The following is an 18948-nucleotide window of genomic DNA, read 5'->3' on the forward strand; positions in this document are numbered from 1 at the left end:
AGGGTGCTGTGATGCGTACAGTGCAGTATTAGTAGTTAGAGAGGTGCATGGCTATCTGTGTGCATCCCTCTGGCTTACAGCTGCTGGACAAAGCCTCTCCATCACCAAGACTCCTGTCTGGCCTCCTCGCGGCTGCACATGGTAACTGGGGATAGTGCAGACCCAGGCTAATCGACAGGGGATCTCGGAGCTACAGTGGTCCCTAAAGGTGACACACCAACCACTGGCACACTGCCTTAGGCGGTGTGTAAATTTGTATACCAAATCTTTAAAATTCTAGCTACATATCACATATTTGAGCTTAATGTTGTACACATTTTTTACTTCAAGTGGAAATCCAAAAATTGCCCAAGGGGTAAAGTCCTCCTCATGTACACATGTGTTGAAAGAAACATATTGAATTATTTTAAAGTGATGCCCTACAAATGAGATTGCTATTATCAAAGACCCTTTAGATCTTTAAGATACCTGTGAAAGTTACCTTACTGAAGCTGCTGAAGTTCATTTTCTTTCATCATGATGACACTATAATAAAAATGTTTAAATACTTTTCCTTTTGGTGTTGCTTTAAGCTCTATAATACTACTTTATGCCAAAGTTATGTGATTTTGTTTTAAGCTTTGTATTCTGTATCCATTTAAAAGTTAAATACACAAAAATAAAGTAAATACATTTCAAAGGTGTCTGGAGTGTGTGGGTATTTCTCTACAGTGTGGCACTCATATTCAGACAATATATTTTTCAGATATACCTGCAATTTGCCTGTTTCAAAAAACATCTGGAATCTGCTACAAAATACACACACAAAACACTTTAAAAATATTAATTACTCCATCTCACACATTAAGGACTTTACAACTGACAATTGGCTACTGTAAATAGTAAAGTGTAAAGTGTAAGGACTGTAAAGAGAGAGTGTGTATCATTTAATTTCTTTCTTACTTTTATTTTTTTGCAATTATTGCTAATAGCTGAAGGAATCTTTCCTCTCTCTCTTTTGTCTCCCTTTCTCTCTCTCTCTCACTTCTCGGTCTCTTCTTTCTTCTCTTTCTCTGGCCTCCTGTTCTAGCCTCTTCTCATGCTCTCGTCGCTCTCTTTCTTTTCTTTCCTCCTTTTCCTCCATCTCTCTCCATCGCCTCTCCTCCCTTTCAATGGCATCTTGTTCTCTTTCAGCTTCCCTCTCCTCCATATCTCGGATCAGCTCCTCAACTTCTTTTCTTTTCCTCCCTACTCTTACACGCTCTGACCTAACTGAGGATGGAGAGGTAACAGCAACATCTGGACCAGATGAGGCAATAAGGGTGGGTGGTGTGGTGGAGGGTCTGCCCCCTATTGCCTCATCCATGGCAGAATACCATTTCCTGGACGCTGCTGTTACACCCCCATCCTCAGTGCTCACCCCAGTCTGTGGACATTTCAGATCCTACACATATTTGGAAACAGAATAAAGACAGTCAATTATATTGTAAAACATATCATTCGTTAAATTATTGCATTACAGGGCCAAACATGAGCATGATTCAATCATGACAGAATTCTCATTTTGGGGTGAACTATAATAATAAAAAAATCGTACTTTATATTTCTGTTTAAGATTTTCCCTTTTTTTTTATCTGCGCATCAGACATTTTGCACTCTAGCCTCTGCTCTGTGATAAAAACTCTGCAATAAATGCACAGAAATCAAGCATATAAGGAGTGCAGTAAGAGCTCGAGTAGAAATGTTTACATCTACAACTAACTTACCATTGAATCTACAGCACTTGATAAAAAATTACAAATTACATTTGTCTTGTACAGGGACGTGCACAGGAATTATGAGGGGCAGTTGCTCTGACCTGAAAAAAGGGCTTCCTGTACATTCAGTTGTGCTTCTTGCTCGTATTCAGTTCTGATGGTAGGCTACGGGCAACTACGCATGATTTGTAGTATGATTGCGTAAAGGGAACAGGAATTCCGGTAGGCAACAGAATCGACTGCTAAACCCAGGGCCGATCCTGAACTCCCCCTGGGGCCCTAAGCAAAAGGGGCCCTCTACCTGACCTGTGACGCCGTGAGCTATGTAAACCATTTGCCATTGCCACACAATCACACCTGACACTTCAGTGCTCCCAATACAATCCTCCCTCCTTTAAACAAAACAGTCAAAGAATAAGTACAACAATATAGAACAGAATGAGGTTCAAACAAACAATATTTATTGAATAGAGTATTTTCTATAGAATGTTAACATAACAAGTGAATATTAACGTAAACATAAATAAGAAGAAAATAATAAATTATAACCCTGAGCTTTGGCTTTTGGGATTAACTTTGGTTCTCTCTACAGCCTGGGTACTTTCGGCATCAGTATGATTTTTTTTATTTATTATTATGCATGTTGAAGCAATTCTTGATTTATGGTTATTATTTACTGAGGGATGTGCATCCATATTGACCAGTATGTCCAGCTAATCAACATTTTAAATTCAATATAGCCTATAAATCAATAGTCAATCAATGTCAAATTGTCAATACATTGCTTTCTATCTTGCATAATTAGTGCAGTTGTTTAGAGTTTTTAACTACACTGAGACTAGATCATCAGTTTCTTGTTTTATAAATGTGACTTTGATTGGGAGTGCCATCATTCACGTGCATGTATTGTACAGTATGTCTGGTCTCCACATATTTCTGCTTGAAAAATGCGAGTTTCATTTCGTGCACGCGCATATGAACGCACGATAACACACGCGACGCGGTTATGTTTTCCGAGCTGCAGTAAACAAACACCGTTGCACTTTGTCGTTTATCAAAAACAAACGTAATATTTTTTTTTATTTTACTCTCACTTTTGTCAGGCACAAAGTGATGCAAGAGATGCACTGCCTGCCCAGCTAGGTTAGCAAGACCGAAAAACATCAAACTTTGCTGACATCAAACTTAGAGAGGAGAGAACACAAGTTTACCTGATTGTTGTTCCCGCAATTCACTCTCATGGGTTTTTTCTTCTTCCTCTTTTCGTGACCAGAAGGATAGTTTCGCTTCATTTTGTCATGGATGTTGTACACATTAATTGACACGCTATGACACGAGATGGAGGCGGGGCCTTAAGTAATTTGTGGGGTCTTACGCACCGGTCGCGTGCAGCGCTACAGCCACGTAAACAGTTTGCCCTTCCCTTACTGACTTTCACTTTCGGTGCACGAATGGAAGTGAATGAGGCTTTGCGATTTAAAAAAAATAAAATAAAAAATGTATCTAGGCCTATGTGAAATTCTGCAGCCATTGTACGATTTTTTTTTTCTCGGAAGGGCAACTTGAGTCGAGAAGGGCATATGGGCAGTTGCCCGGGCAACCTGAGCAACCCCCCTGTGCACGTCCCTGGTCTTGTATACTTACTCAAAACCTTTTATTGCAGCATTTCGCTTTACAGTGAAGAGGGCTTCATTAGCCACTCTCCACTCAATCAGAACACGCGTGTGTTCATCAGCCCCTGCAACATCAACACAGGATTTAACATTAGTGATGAACCATGGTCAATCTATTAATGTTACATGGACAAGCTGAGGTACACTTGTTAACAGTAACTTAGCTTGCTATGTACAGTTACCCAACAAATATTTCATAATAACAACACAGGTAAAGGAGAAATAAGATCGTTGTAAAATAAAAAATAAAAGTTTTGTAACTATTTAGTGTTAAACAAAAAGTGTTTATAGTACTTACACTTGTAAACTCCCGCGTCTCCGGTTTCCGCCATTTTCAAATATAACGGCAACAACTCCTCTCCCGTGGCATCATGGGATAGTAAAGTGTCCATCGTATGCGCACTTCAGAATCTCGCCGGAAGTAGTAGGTCATCCGGGTACTTTTCGCCTACTATTTTTCGAATTCTATGAATTCGGACATACTACTCTGCTCGCGTACTGTTTTTCGCATACTATATAGAAGGGAAGTACGCGATTTCGGACGCAGCCTATGTCTCCATAGAAAGAACCAAGCAGTCTGCATTAATGTATAACAGTTTTGCCAGGGTCATGCAAATAACAACACATACAACCAAATAAATTGTTTCATTGTTTCATATAGTTAGGATCTCATTTACAGATTTTGCTGAATCTATTTTGCATAAACGTAGCTGGGGTGCTGGAGTACACTTTACAGAGTGTTTGACTCTTGCATTGTCAATACAAGATCTTGACCAAAAATGTATAGACCTCTTGATGGAAATAACATCACAACATTTATTTCCATCAAGAGGTCCATCTATTTTTTGTCAAGATCTTGTATGGACAGTTCCGAGCACTTTGTAAAGTCTTCTCATCTCCAGCACATCCCATCGACTTTCAAAGAATTTAAGGTCTGGACTCAAAGGTGCTAATTCATGTTCGAAAATGATTCTTCACTCTCCCTCCCAACCATTCTTTCACAATTTGAGCCTGATGAATCTTGACATTGTCATCTTGGAATATGGCCACGATATGTCTTACATTGTTGTTGTTTAAGAAATGAAAAGCTACACACTCCATCAATTAGGGTTAGAAGAACTGTTTTCAAACATATAACATGCTAGAAACACTATAATCACAGCAAAAATTATCATAAACTTAAATCCAAACAGACCTCTTTTTTTTTTCTTTTCTTTTTTGGCCGGGCAGTGAATAACACACTGGGAATATTCCACTGTGTGGTTCCTTTGGGTCTCAGATAGACTTTAACAATTCAATAATTTTGTGTACAATGCAAAGGTGTAGCATCATGATACTGGGCATCCCTGGGAGTTGTTCTCTGTTTTCCACACTCTTCTGTAATGTTGTGCATCTGAAAATAGAAATTGTAGAAGCTTGCTAATCTGTTACTACCTATAACCTGCAGGGAAGGATCCTGACCTTATGCTTGTGTGTGTGTGTGTGTGTGTGTGTGTGTGTGTGTGTGTGTGTGTGTGTGTGTGTGTGTGTGTGTGTGTGTGTGTGTGTGTGTGTGTGTGTGTGTGTGTGTGTGTGTGTGTGTGTGTGTGTGTGTGTGTGTGTGTGTGTGTGTGAGTGAGTGAGTGAGTGAGTGAGTGTGAGAGAGAGAGTTAGAGTGAAATGGGGGTTATAAAGCTGGGCAAGTCCAGGCAGAGCTATATGTTTATGTCTATGGTTTCTAGGTTTGTCTGTTTATCTAACATCTTTATTTCTAAAGATAATCTGAGGAACAATGAGGGTGATATTCTCCCTCATCCAAATATTCGACTTGAAAGTCTTTTATCTCCTTTGAAAGTGTGTGCCCCATACTTTTATGTACTTAGTTGACTCATACTTAGCAAATAGTATTTAAAAGCATTTGCTAAGAATTGTGAAAATGTGTGTTAAAGTTTTAAAGCCTTCCTCTCAGTAATGACAAACATTGCAGAATTTATTTACTCTGACTAAGAATCACATATGAAACTATTGCATAGTGGAAGGTTGTGGGAGTGGTTTTAATTAAATCCTACAAAAATGTGTTTAAGCTGAAAGACACCGAAATAAATAAATACAAGTATGGTCTCAAAAATAAACATTTTAAATGAATGACAAAGTCATTTACAATGAAAAATGTGTGCATAAGGCACTATAGGCAATGCTCAACAATTCTCCAATTATGGGTAGTTGTACTTCTCTCTCTCAGACTCTTTAATCATTTAGTGTGCTTAAACCCTGCCACTGCAAGCTTGTGTTCATTTGAAAATTCCACATCTCAAAAGCTATTCAACAACCAATACATATTACACAAGTCTCCACCCTACATTTTATTTCTTCTTCGATAATCATTTACATTCAGACACACAGCACAATAGGGAAGAAACAATCTGTCATGGCTTCTGTTTCATTGCAACTTTTTGAAATAGTCCTGTGGTGTCACAAAATTGTTGAAATTTTTTATTAAAATAGTATTCAGAGAAACATAGGATATCCAGGTGTGCCGTAATTGGGGGAAGATTAGCACGATCCTAAGGGCTCTGGTCAGACAGGCCCGTTCCTCAGCACCCAACAGCCCCAAAAGAGAAAAAATACGCTCCACAAAATACGCTGACTTGGAAGTCTGTCCGAAATCAGTATTGTAAGATACTTTCTGTGCAAATGCTGCCTGCAAAGTCATTGCCTGATAGAGCAGTGAGGCAACAAGTCAGCTGACGTTTTCGGACGCAGCCAGAATGTCAGCTACACCTGCACACACCCATATACTCCTGTAGCACTTGATCAGCTTTGAACTCCTTATAACATGTTTGGTACTTGTTCAATTATGTGAATTTATCTTGTAATTTACTTTGTGATTCATTCTCACTGTTGCATGATGCATGAGCAACACAGACCACTGACCTCAATGACGCTGGCAAGGCTGGTATGGGCCTGTCTGTTTTTCTTATGTGATCCACAATTTGCTCACATGTTGTAAGTGAGAAAAGGCGCATTTTAAGGTGGGTTCTGTATGTTTTGTTATACCTTCAAATATCCACATCAGGTGGACAGACGTCACACGTGTGATGCACCACATGCTTGTGTTACTTAATCCAGCTACATGACCATTGGGAACCATAGTAATTGTATAGTTAAACTTTACTGTTGAGCAGTGCCACTTGATCACTTCAAATAAAAAATTTAGGAAAAATCTGATTTTGGAAATCTGAAATTTGTCAATCATGTTCTAGATCAATTTCAGGTTCCTAGAGATGCATGCCACTGCACACCAGCACAAGACCACATAATCAAGGTCATTTAAAGTGTTAGATTTCCATAGCAATGTCATGTATAGGAATGTAAAATGTATGTTTGAAATAACACATGAGAGGCTTGTGTACATGCAGTACTTTCACCTGAGAATGTATGTGCGTGTGTGTGTGTGAACCATGTCTATGTATGAGGGATTACAGAGGTTTGGAACAGATTAGTTAATTATAGACACCTGTCTGCTAAGCATGGAGACTGGAGTCAGGTGGATGAGCTTGAAAAGTGTGCTGGACTGCATTCAGCATGGTGTAGCACAGGTGGGGGGTAGACCGCAGATGTGAGACCATGTGCCTGTGCACTTTCCTTGCATGTGGCCACACTCCAGAAAACAAGTGTTTCATCTGGTGGGACAGTAGGTAACCTGCAGATTCACTACAGACAGATAAAGCAGTGTCAGTATGTTTAACAAGGACAATATTTTAATATTTTCTGTATTTAGTCATCATTTTGTGACTGAAAAGGCAGGCCAGTTTTTGAGTATTTATAAGAATATTTATAAAAGCGTAAGGTTGCATTTTAATGTAATTAAAATGGAGCTTTTAATGATTTTAAACCTGAAATATCACTGAGAAGACCTCTGTTCTCATGCACTACTAATTGTTTGATTTTGTTAGGTGGATTTGACGGCGTCCTGCTTAGAGATCATGAGATGCCCCTGCCAATTTCTGTCATGTTAGGCCAGAGTCTGCACAACTGAAAGGTCATCACAGGTCAAGATTGGGATTTCCTAAAATAATGCAAAGTTAAGGTCATTATGTCCCCCTAGAAAGAACCAAACAGTCTGTATAAATGTATAACACAGTTTTGCCCTGGTTATATGCAAATAATCACACATACAACCAATTAACTTTTCGTTATCAGAGTCAGAATCTAGTTCACAGATTTTGAATGGCTTTATTTTGCAAATGTTATTGCCTGACAGCTCGCCTGAATCTGTATTTCTGCCATGTATCACTCTTTGATTCCGTTCATTCATTTCAGAGCTCATTAGAGAAGATCAGACCTGGGGAGTGAGATGGAGGGGTTGAAACGATGAGAGAGAGGACGAAGAGTCTCAAGCATATTACCTGCTACTTACACATAATCTGGGTGTTAGACTCCTCCTCCAAGTTGCCCCACGGAGCCCTGAGCAGCACCTCTTAGCCCATTTCACTAGTACTAATGGTGGGATAAGATCGATTCAAAGACAGAGGATTGTGCATGGAATCTCCTATCCGTCAATTTGATTGATCTTGAAAGGAAGAGTTGCTGATTGCATCAGAGCTATCACTTATTGCACTGCTATCCACCTGTTGCTTCGAGTTTTTGATTGACATTTCTAATGACCTGGACCGGATTTCCTGATGGATAAATTGTAGATTGCAGTATTTCATTCAAAGGAATTTGTATAGCCCATGGCTGTCTAGCAAACTGCTGCGAAACTCTTCCCTTTTAGTAACTGCACCACAACAGGTAAGATGGATGATGAAAAGTCTCTCGGGATCATCTTGCTTGTCCTTGCAATGTTGTTATTTTTATTTTACAACTTTTGAATAGCTTTACCCTGGTGAATTTTTGCTTAATGGTTACGGTCAGTCTGAAAAGCTTTTTTTTTTTTGCTAATCTTTTATAAGATTGTGTATGTTTCCAGCAAATAAAAATTAACAAAGTCAACAACGTCTGTAGGAAAAGCATGTACTATATATGCCTTGTTGCTATTGCCTTAAATTAACTGATTTCTAAAAAGATCCAAATGACAATCACTTAATCTCTAAATAACCTACAGACAAACTCTTTTTGTCGCTCACCTCAGACTTCATGTCAGTGAGAACCAGTGTTGGGGAAAGTTACTTTTAAAAGTAATGCATTACAATATTGCGTTACTCACCAAAAAAGTAACTAAGTACGTTACTTAGTTACTTTTTATGGAACGTAATGCGTTACATTACTTTTGCGTTACTTTTTCTCACCTGCATAGGCTTGTTTGTTTGTTTTTTAATAACAGCAAAAACAATCTATTTTTGCCAATTGTTAAGGCCCTTTCACATCAAAAGTTAAATGAATAAGCCTAAGGCTGAAGGAAATGCATATTTACTACTGTACAGTAGAGGGCGCCGCTCAAACAAACCTTTCAGCTGCTGCTGTTCTTGATTAAAAAACAATAGGATACAGGAGAAGGAAGTTCAACACTCTTATTTCTAAACCTAATCTAAAGTCATTTTTGCTTATTAGTATGGTTGAATTAGATCATTGTAGGTCAGCAGCAAAGACATTGGTTAATAAAGTGAGATTAAATACATAAAGTGTATTTGTGTAATTTAACATAGTTAATTATAAAACATTTGCACAAAATTCTGAGATTGCATTTGACTGTTTTTATTCATTTTGAGGAATACTGAATGTTTTTGTGCAAGTGAGATGAGTAAATGCATGTTCAATGCAAATGCACACAACACCTCACTTTATTTCTCTCAACATGGGGACAGGAGAGCTGTCAGTCAATAAATGTGAAAAAGTAACTAGCGTTACTTATTTGAAAAAGTAACTCATATATTTTGTTGTAAATTGAAAAAGTAATGCGTTACTTTACTTTTTACTTGAAAAAGTAATCTGATTACGTAACTCAAGTTACTTGTAATAAGTTACCCCCAACACTGGTGAGAACTAATATAGACACACACACACACACACACACACACACACACACACACACACACACACACACACACACACACACACACACACACACACACACACACACACACACACACACACACACACACACACACACACACACACACACACACACATATCCTTTACACACACAGTATGTTTTTTTGTTTGTTTTGTTGAATGCTATTCTCAGCACTAACAATTACCAATCAAATCTTTTGGAATTTTTTGAATAATTTAATCAATTTAAAGTAGTCAAATGCTATTATTTACAGTGTGAAACCAAAACTCACTCACGCATTGACTTTTGCTACATACTCTCAACTGTTGTGCAACGCAATTATTGCTGTGCTCGAATGGCTAAAATGAACCATTCTCCAGGCTTCTATCTCATTAGGACTGGAGCTGTGTGTATCAGACAGTCTTTGATTTCTTTGGCATCATTCAGTTTTTTAATCGTGTTCAGATGAGCCGGATTCCAGCTACTTTGAGAGTTCACAATGTACACAAACAGTAGAAGACATTTTATGTCATTAGAGTAGCTGTGTTTCTTTTCTGATTTGGTAGATGTTTTTTTTTGTTGCATGTGTATTAACAATTTTTCTTTGCATTTCCTTAAATCTTTCCATGCAGGTAATGATCATTGAATAGTACTGGTCCAAAGATAGCCTTTGAGATACATAACATATAGGACTGTCAATGGTCATCCTGTTGCAATATACTGTTGTTGCATGCATGCGCTTAAGTACTGCAAGCCTATGGTTATGTAACCAAACAAGGTTATCTCTGTTGGAGAGGAGAGCTGACTTCTTAAAGCCTTTTAATCCAGACCAGAGTAAAGCTAAACATCTCTCGTGACATGTGACATGACATGACCACCTGTAGTAGTTGGTATTCAGCTGGTAGACAACAGTAAAGGTGATGAAAGAATGACAGGCATGTTAGTCATATTCCTAGAAAACCCAGTACTGCTGATGTGATACCCTCACTTCCCAAAATCTTCAAATTCTCAAATTCCCCAAATCAGTGAAAAATGCCAATTATATAATTGTCCAAAATATGTCATAGTGCTTTTTTTATTACATTTTATTAGTGTGGTTATGGTTTTATATCAAACATTACCTGGACAGATAACATTACATTTGTATTTGCATTCCACTCTGTGGTTCATGGACATCGATTGGATCTGTACAATACGTGCAGTTGTAAGCTGTACAAAATGGAATGTAAGATACAAACGCAAGATATTACACAGCATTGCCATTCTGTGTCAATGTGTCTGCAGCACATGTCATACACAAACATATTTTGGTCCCACAAACTGACACCAACAACAATCTGTATCTATGACAATGAATACATTTTGCTTCAAGTGATAATTTCATGAAGGACTTGATTTCACAAGTTTAGCTCATACTGTGTACTAGAGCTTCTTGATTAGATCATTTATATTGACATACTTTACTGTCTGCTCCACTTCTTCCGTCTACCAGTGCCAACAAAATGCAGAAACAAGTGGAGATCAGAATGCATGAGAATCATTTGGACTCTCCTACAACACCTGAAGAGCCCATGTGTGGAGGCTTCTGTGACAAACTCATGAAGAACATGCTACTTACGCTCACAATCCTTGGCAAGTTACTTTAGCATTTTTGTTACTTTGACAATTTGCTAATGGAATAACACTTGTTACTATTTGTGGTCAAATATGCATGGATATGATCATTATAATTACCGGAAAGCTTTCACATGCAATATGGCCATGCAGCCATCCGTTTATTAGACTCAGTTTTTTTAATTAAAGCACTATGTTAAAACAATATTACTCCACGATACTAGTCAGACAATATTTTTAATAGATTATACTGAGTAATATTAAGCAACTACATGTACTTACTATAGGGTAAGGGTAGGATTAAGATTTGGTTGAGGGTTAGTTGCATGTACCTGTAATTATGCATAATTTACTGTTATTACTATGGTAAGTACATGTAACATATGTAACAAGAACACTGTAAAATAAAGTGTTACCTATTTCATTTATTGTTTGCTGTGCACACTCAATGTGTGTTAATTAAGGATTACAGACATCAATGTTTTAAAATGTAAACTATACAGCTATTCAAGCTATATATGTTACAGTTAGTATAATACATTATTCATTTAATTATTTTACATGTACTTTCTGATCATGGTCGAGCTTATTAATACTAACTTTGCCATGGTTTTGTTGTTGTTTGCATGTGACATGCATGTATCAAAGTGCACTCACTAATATAGTTGGCTGAGTGGGTTATCTAGGATAAATGAAATCTCAGAATCCTATTCAATGGTACTTTTATCAGAGTTATTTCTCATTGAAATGTCTAATTTCTGTACGCTGATGTTCACTGAGTTTCTCTGTGTCTACCTCAGGTGTGATAGCAGGTTCAGTAGCTGGTATGCTCCTGCGGTACATATCACCACTCCCCGCTGATGTCATTATGGTCATTGCCTTCCCGGGTGACATTCTCATGAGGATGTTAAAAATGGTGATTTTGCCTCTGATCATCTCAAGTTTGATCACAGGTACTGTTTGCTAAACACCTCCAACAATGGTATCATTGTAAAAAATAATACCTTTTTTTATTGCTATGTATATGCTGGTAAACCAGCATAAATATAGCTGCATCCACAATGCGATATTGATATATTGACCAATAATATGCGTATGGATCTCAAAGACCATCAGCAATGAATTCAGACACAGAAATAACCTGCATGCAATGACTTTGAAGTCAAAGTAATAACCACAATGTTACAGCTTTTATGATAGCTTTTACAATTTTAAATGGAATAGCTACAGAAATTGTGATTTTGAAATGGCTAAGCCATTTTTTGTCTTTTCAACTATTCCTTGGTAATTCAGTAAAAGATCAAATAAAAAAGCATGCCTATTAAATTTAGGGCAGATCAGTTTCAGTGGTTTATGAGTAGAACATGTTTAAACATGTTAGCAACAACAAAAAAAGTAAATAATAAATTCAAAACATTCCAAATTTGTTACTCATTCACTATTCACATAGAGAATGATTATAAAACTTAATCTGATAAACTTTTGCCTTTAACTTTTAGTATCAGTAGTATTTACTTTTTATTATTTATTATTTATTTTTTAGGATTAGCAGGGTTGGATGCCAAGTCCAGTGGGCGTTTGGGCACAAGGGCCATGGTGTACTACATGTCTACCACCGTCATCGCAGCCGTGCTTGGGGTGATCTTGGTGCTCCTCATCCACCCCGGTAACCCCAAACTGAAGGCAAACCTGGGCGAAGGGAAAAAGAATGATGAAGTGTCCAGTTTAGATGCCTTGTTTGATCTCATCAGAAATCTGTTTCCAGAAAATCTTGTTCAGGCTTGTTTCCAGCAGGTGTGTGCATCCAATGTGCTTTTGACTTCATATAATTTTACTTTTTTTAATACTATTTTTGTCAATCTTTCATCTTCTCATTAGTCTTTCATTAATATACAGTGACAGAATTATTAATAATAAACAGTTCTTCAATCTCTTTATGTAGATCCAGACTGTTACTAACAAAGTAGAAGTAGCTCCTCCTCCAGTTCCAACTCGATTTGGGCGAAATTCTACCAAGGGTGCAGCAAAATATGTGATCAAGAAGTCTCTTCAATTCAAGAGCGGCATGAATGTGTTAGGTATTAGATGGCTTTGATTCCGTGATATTGGCATGAAAGTGTCGTTTGTATATATAGTCATGTACTTCACATTAACATGGTGGCATTGTGTGTTTCTCTAGGTATCATTGGGTTCTTTGTGGCATTCGGCATTTGTATGGGAAAGATGGGAGAAAAAGCCAAGCTGATGCTCGATTTTTTCAACGTTCTCAACGAGATCGTTATGAAGCTTGTCGGCATGATCATGTGGTCAGCTTTTATGATTGTTAATGAGTAAAGTTTACATGATGTCCATTTTCTACCTTTAGTAGTCCATTTGTTGACTGATTTATTAACTGACATATATACATTTTATGCTCACCAAGGGTGCATTTATAGGATAAAAAAATACAGTAAAACAGTCATATTGTGAAACATTATTACAATTTAAAAGAACTGTTTTCTATTTTAATATATTTTAAAATGTAATTTATTGCTGTTATGGTAAAGCTGAATTTACAGCATTACTCCAGTCTTCAGTGTCACATGATCCTTCAGAAATCATTCTAATATGCTGCTCAAAACACATTTCTTATTATAATCAATGTCAAAAACAGTTGCTTAATATTTTTGTGGAAACCGTGATGCATTATTTAAAAAGATTGTTTGATTAAAAGAAAGTTAAAAACAGCATTTATTTGAAGCAGAATTGTTTTGCAACATAAAATAAATGTCTTTCATGCCACATTTGTTCAATAGTGCTTTAATAGTGTTTATTTTAATGCGTCCTTGCTGAATAAAAGTATTCATTTATTTTTGAGAAATCTTACTGACCATAAACCTTTGAACAGTAGTGTTAATGGTGGTGATTGAAACTGTTTAACTGCCTTTAACTCTATTGAACTGACTTTCTGTCTCAGTTTGTTTCCTGCCATTGTATTACTGATTAATCTGTTATGTAGGATCTTGACTTAGCTGCACGTCTCTGTCTTGTAACAGGTATTCCCCTGTTGGTATTGCGTGTCTGATCTGTGGGAAGATTATTTCAATTAATGATCTGGAGATGGTGGCCAGGCAGCTTGGAATGTACATGGTCACTGTCATCGTTGGACTTATCATTCACGGAGCAATTTTCCTTCCCTTAATATATTTTGTTATTGTTCGGAAAAACCCATATACATTCTTCATGGGAATTTTCCAGGCTTGGGTCACCGCTTTAGGAACAGCTTCTAGGTAAATTATATAACTTTTCCTCTAGTTGTGCCATGGTTTTACCTTTGAGAATTTTTAGACACATCGAGTTAAAGAAAGGGAAGGCTATTGTTTCATTTGGCATCTTCAGAAATTGAATATTGTACGAGTAAATCGGAAATCTTGATATGCCTCTCTTGTAGTGCTGGGACATTACCTGTCACTTTCCGCTGTCTGGAGGAAAATCTGGGCATTGACAAGAGAGTCACTCGATTTGTATTACCTGTTGGAGCAACGATCAACATGGACGGTACAGCACTTTATGAGGCAGTAGCGGCCATCTTTATTGCCCAGATGAATGGAATAGAACTTGATCCTGGTCAGATAGTGACAGTCAGGTAAGAACAAAAAACGTCTAGGCATGTAAATATGTGCTTTACACTAATATTCTTCACTGGTGGCTACATAAAATTAAATAAAAATTCAATCATGGTTTTCTCATCCTCATGTTGTTCCAAACCTGCTTACCGCCTTTTTGTCTGTGGAACAAAAACAGAAGATTCTTGCCATACAACATTCTTAGTGATCACGTCTGCAAGCTCTTAAAATTACAGAAGAATTATAAAGGTTGTCCATGTTATGTTACTTATATTATTTGGGTACATTCACATCATTAAGAATAATAGAACAATCTGATTTGTGAAACCAAGCAACTGGTTCATTGAAAAGAATCAGCTCAAAATAGTGATTCCTTTTATGAGTTGGACTGATCCGGTTCTCGAGAACTCTTTCTGGTCCTCTTTCTGAGAACTCGATCTGGTAACAGCGATTATCAGTAAATGAAGACTTAAATTTCAGTGTGTCTGTCATATAAAGCTATCATAGTGTTTTAGAAGGCTTGGGAATATGTACTGTAGTATGTTTTATAGCTTTACAGATGTGGTCACTATGACCTGTTGCTATATGAACAATAGCTGTTTGAAGATTCTTTGAACGTTCTCTTGAGTTCCACAGAAAAGAAAAATCACATGCAGAGTATCAGTTTGGATTGACATGATGGTGAATAAATATTGACAGAATTTTACTTTTTAGGAGAATTGTTCCTTTAGTGGTCTGCATTCTACTTGTTTGAAACAAATTAGAGCCAAGGGATGTATTATTCTTAAAGTTTGCAAATAATCAAATGAAAATGTATGTTTTGTTTGTAGCCTTACAGCGACTCTCGCTAGCGTAGGAGCAGCCAGTATTCCCAGTGCTGGTCTGGTGACGATGCTTCTTATCTTGACAGCCGTGGGACTACCGACTCAAGACATCAGTTTACTGGTAGCAGTCGACTGGTTACTGTAAGTTAAATCAATCTCTTTCCCTGCTGATTAAGTGGAACACAAATTTTAGCTCAAGGATTAGTTGTCAATCAAAAATGATCTCCAGTTCAATTTAGTGTCATGGCATGTTTAACCATTTGCTTTGCATGTTGATACAAGCCCTACTGGCATTTGGAGTGGTTTAACCTTGAGAGATGTGGTACCTTTCTTTGTTTCCCCCTGCTTTATCAAACAGGGATCGTTTCCGAACATCAGTCAATGTCGTTGGTGACTCGTACGGGGCGGGAATTGTGTACCACCTCTCCAAAGATGAGCTTGACCTATTTGATGCGCAGCAAAGGCCAGATGACTTTGAGATGGCCAAGACACAATCTTTTTTTGAGAATAACACTAACCACGGTGTATATACATCTCACAACTCCTATCAGCCGGTCCAGATAGATGACTGCAAGGTACATTTCACTCTCACAGACATAGAAACCTGTATGTAGATGCTTTTATTTCTTTCCCCGACATTGTATGTATCATTGTGAAATTTTTTTTTACACTTTTGTATTTTTTGATCATTCCTGATGTGAAGGCATAAGAAATGAAACAAAACAAAGGAATAAATAAATATGGTTTATTTATTTGTTCTGGTACTCAGTGAAATAGCAGTTTTTGTGCAGGCTTTGTATATCCTTATCAGTATTTGGATATGATCTATTTTGGCAATTATATAAGTGTGTACAGTTATGCATTTACATTTTTGTATTGTAATAATGCCAAGCTGCCTTTGGGGGTTCTCAACAAAAAATGAAAGTGATACAAAGCATTAATGCGCACCTCATTTTTACTATCTACATTTTGAGATGACAAAGGCTGCTATTTCATTCTTTCAAGCTGAATGTTTTTAAGCTTGACAGAAAAGTGATTGATTTCCATCAGTAAGAAAACTGCAGTGTTTGCCTCTTTTTCACAGTAGAAATTTTAACCCTGTGTTTCAAAAATGCATAGGTCTGTGTGGTAGCACACGTGGCACTTTTAGAAGATTAGCTTTGGGCAGAGATTCACTGCAATAAGGAAAACAATGCAAAGTTTGTATATACAAATTATTGTATTTCAAATGATTTTCTCTATCTGTATTCAGTCTTTCAGCATTCTGTAAGGAATCCTGCTGCAGCTAATTATTATCTGTCTTGTGGTGGGTACATTTCTGTGAATTTGGATATAAATTATACTGTTAAAATATCAGACTCTCTGCTCCAAACCATAAACAGTTTAGTTAGCACCGGTTAATGCATTTTGACTGTGCCTTGGTCCAACAGTTAGTTGTCCCTGATAATTGCTTTCAGGTAACCTTGGCCTCAAATGGTTCCCCTGCGGAGTTCTCACTTGTTGAGGAGGAACCATGGATACGCGAGTAACACAGCACACAGATCCAGCTCCGCCTTATCCTGAGTCCCACAAGTTTATCCTTTCTGATGAAAACCAAATGCTAATTTTATACATATACATAAACAATCAGAAGTTACCACAGAACTTTACATATGCACAAGCGTTGACTTTTGTATGACAATCTCAGTTAATTTGATTCACAAAGGGAAGAGAATGTAGCTCGAAAGTAGCTGGTGCTCGTAGTGGTTTAGCTGGTTCAGCCTCATACATTATTATTCACACTCAAGGATTTTGATAGTTCTAGGCCTTGGGTTTGGCGATCGATCTGAAACCTGCTGCCTTAAGGCTACCCCATAGAAGGATCACAATGGCTTGTCCAGCCTGGGACCCCAGACTGACCCTAGAGCACTACTAGTGGCAGGAGGAGAGAAGTGCAGTTTGTTTGCTGAAGATACCTTTGACTGGCTTGGCTTAGGTGGATTAACCCTTGCTGGCGGCACTCCAGATCAGCCTCTTATAAGAGCTTACCAATGTACTTAGAGGTTCTGAAATAGTGGTTTGCCTCTAAAGGCTGCCACTTATTTTTAGATGCCACCCGACGTAAATGCCACGTCAGCAATTACAGAGCGATTAGACATAAAGTATGACATTGGTTGATTGGCGTTATCTGAAAGGAATGGTGGCTTTAATATACTACATAGTGGACTACATGAGAAGATATTCAGATATTTATGCGTGTTTTTGTTTGAGGGAAGGGACTTGCATGTGTGTAGGTTTTGTACGTATCTGTGTGCTTTGTTAAGTTTTTGATTTATTTATGTATTTATTTGCTAAGTTGCAATCTTGCCTTGAAGACATCAACTGCAAACGGTGCAGCCAGAAGACTTTATGACATTAATATCAAACGCAATCCCATTGTCTTGCATCGTAGATCAATAATAGTGTTTGATTCTCTGAGGAGCCATTTTGGATACATAGATATTAAATCCAGTTGAATGGATTCTATATGTGCTGATAATAGAGGCTCTTATGTTGGTTGGTGCTCAGGTTGTCAGCATGTTAAGAGACGACAGAATTGAGATTTATAATTAAATCTGCACCATTTAATTTAGTAGTTTTTAATTACTATTAGAGCACCACAATAAACATTCCTCTTTTGCACCAGAATCTTAAAATGTCTCATTAAAGTGCCTCCTTGCACTTTCTGTAAATAAATAAATACACATATATATGCTGTCATATTTTAGATAAATTTTTCATGCAAACTTAAGTGTGGTGTTTATTTAATCTCTTTTTGTCTGTTGTTTTATAAAACAACTGCAATTCGTGTATTCACTTGAGTATATTATTTTACTTGGTAGATTAGAGTGTAACAGGTTGTCTTAGTTATCACTATGTACTGGATACGCCACTTGGAACAGGTGGTTGTGAAACACTGACTGATGAGTAAAAATGTATGTATGGAATGTAAGCACATTTTTCACTGTTATTTTGTCTCAAAATCTATGTATTGTTAAACATTTTGTTAGGGATAATGAAACTAGGGGGAAAAGTCTAATTACTAATAATTATACACCAGGCTTGGTACAGATTTGACAGCCCTATAGAGTGCAGAGAAAATAAAGTGCAACCTACAGTAGATACAGTATCTGTAATATAAATGTGTGCACTGTTGGAATATCTGTTTATGCAGGGCCTGACACGTCTAGAGGTACTGTGATGTATGGTATAAATGTGACTATCCTGCTCTTTTTATTTGTGCAACCCTGTTTGGTTACAAAGACATTGTATAACTTTGCCTACCAAACTGTCCACTTTTTAAATTAGTCTTTTTCCTCTATTTTTCTATTAAATACATATAACAAATTGTAAATAAAGGCAATGCTTCTTGTCTCAAAGTGTTTCTTGTTTTTCTTCAGTTTTCAATTCTTTAGGTAGTAGGTGTCAAATTTATTTTATTAAAATGTGTAAATATGCTTTTACTATATGTAAATTTGCCATATCATACATTTTATTGAAAGA

General features: G+C 37.2%; 1 protein-coding gene across 2 annotated transcripts; it reads left to right on the forward strand.

Moving 5' to 3' along the window:
- Positions 1-7859: 7859 nt before the first annotated feature.
- Positions 7860-18824, forward strand: slc1a2a (solute carrier family 1 member 2a). Of its 2 annotated transcripts, XM_077229381.1 has the most exons (12): positions 7860-8182; positions 10876-11015; positions 11798-11950; positions 12541-12791; positions 12940-13075; positions 13177-13303; positions 14033-14266; positions 14428-14622; positions 15433-15567; positions 15785-16001; positions 16679-16732; positions 16884-18824. In XM_077229381.1, exons 2-11 carry the CDS (start codon positions 10886-10888, stop codon positions 16694-16696), a joined length of 1596 nt encoding a protein of 531 aa, XP_077085496.1. In that variant the 5' UTR covers positions 7860-8182; positions 10876-10885; the 3' UTR covers positions 16697-16732; positions 16884-18824. The 2 variants fall into 2 exon arrangements, with proteins under 2 accessions (XP_077085496.1, XP_077085495.1); XM_077229380.1 differs by lacking the exon at positions 16679-16732.
- The last annotated feature ends 124 nt before the right edge of the window (positions 18825-18948 follow it).

This window comes from Siphateles boraxobius, unplaced genomic scaffold, assembly GCF_051911475.1.
Source record: "Siphateles boraxobius isolate OS27281-9 unplaced genomic scaffold, OSU_SipBor_1 130, whole genome shotgun sequence".
Lineage (NCBI taxonomy): Eukaryota > Metazoa > Chordata > Actinopteri > Cypriniformes > Leuciscidae > Siphateles > Siphateles boraxobius.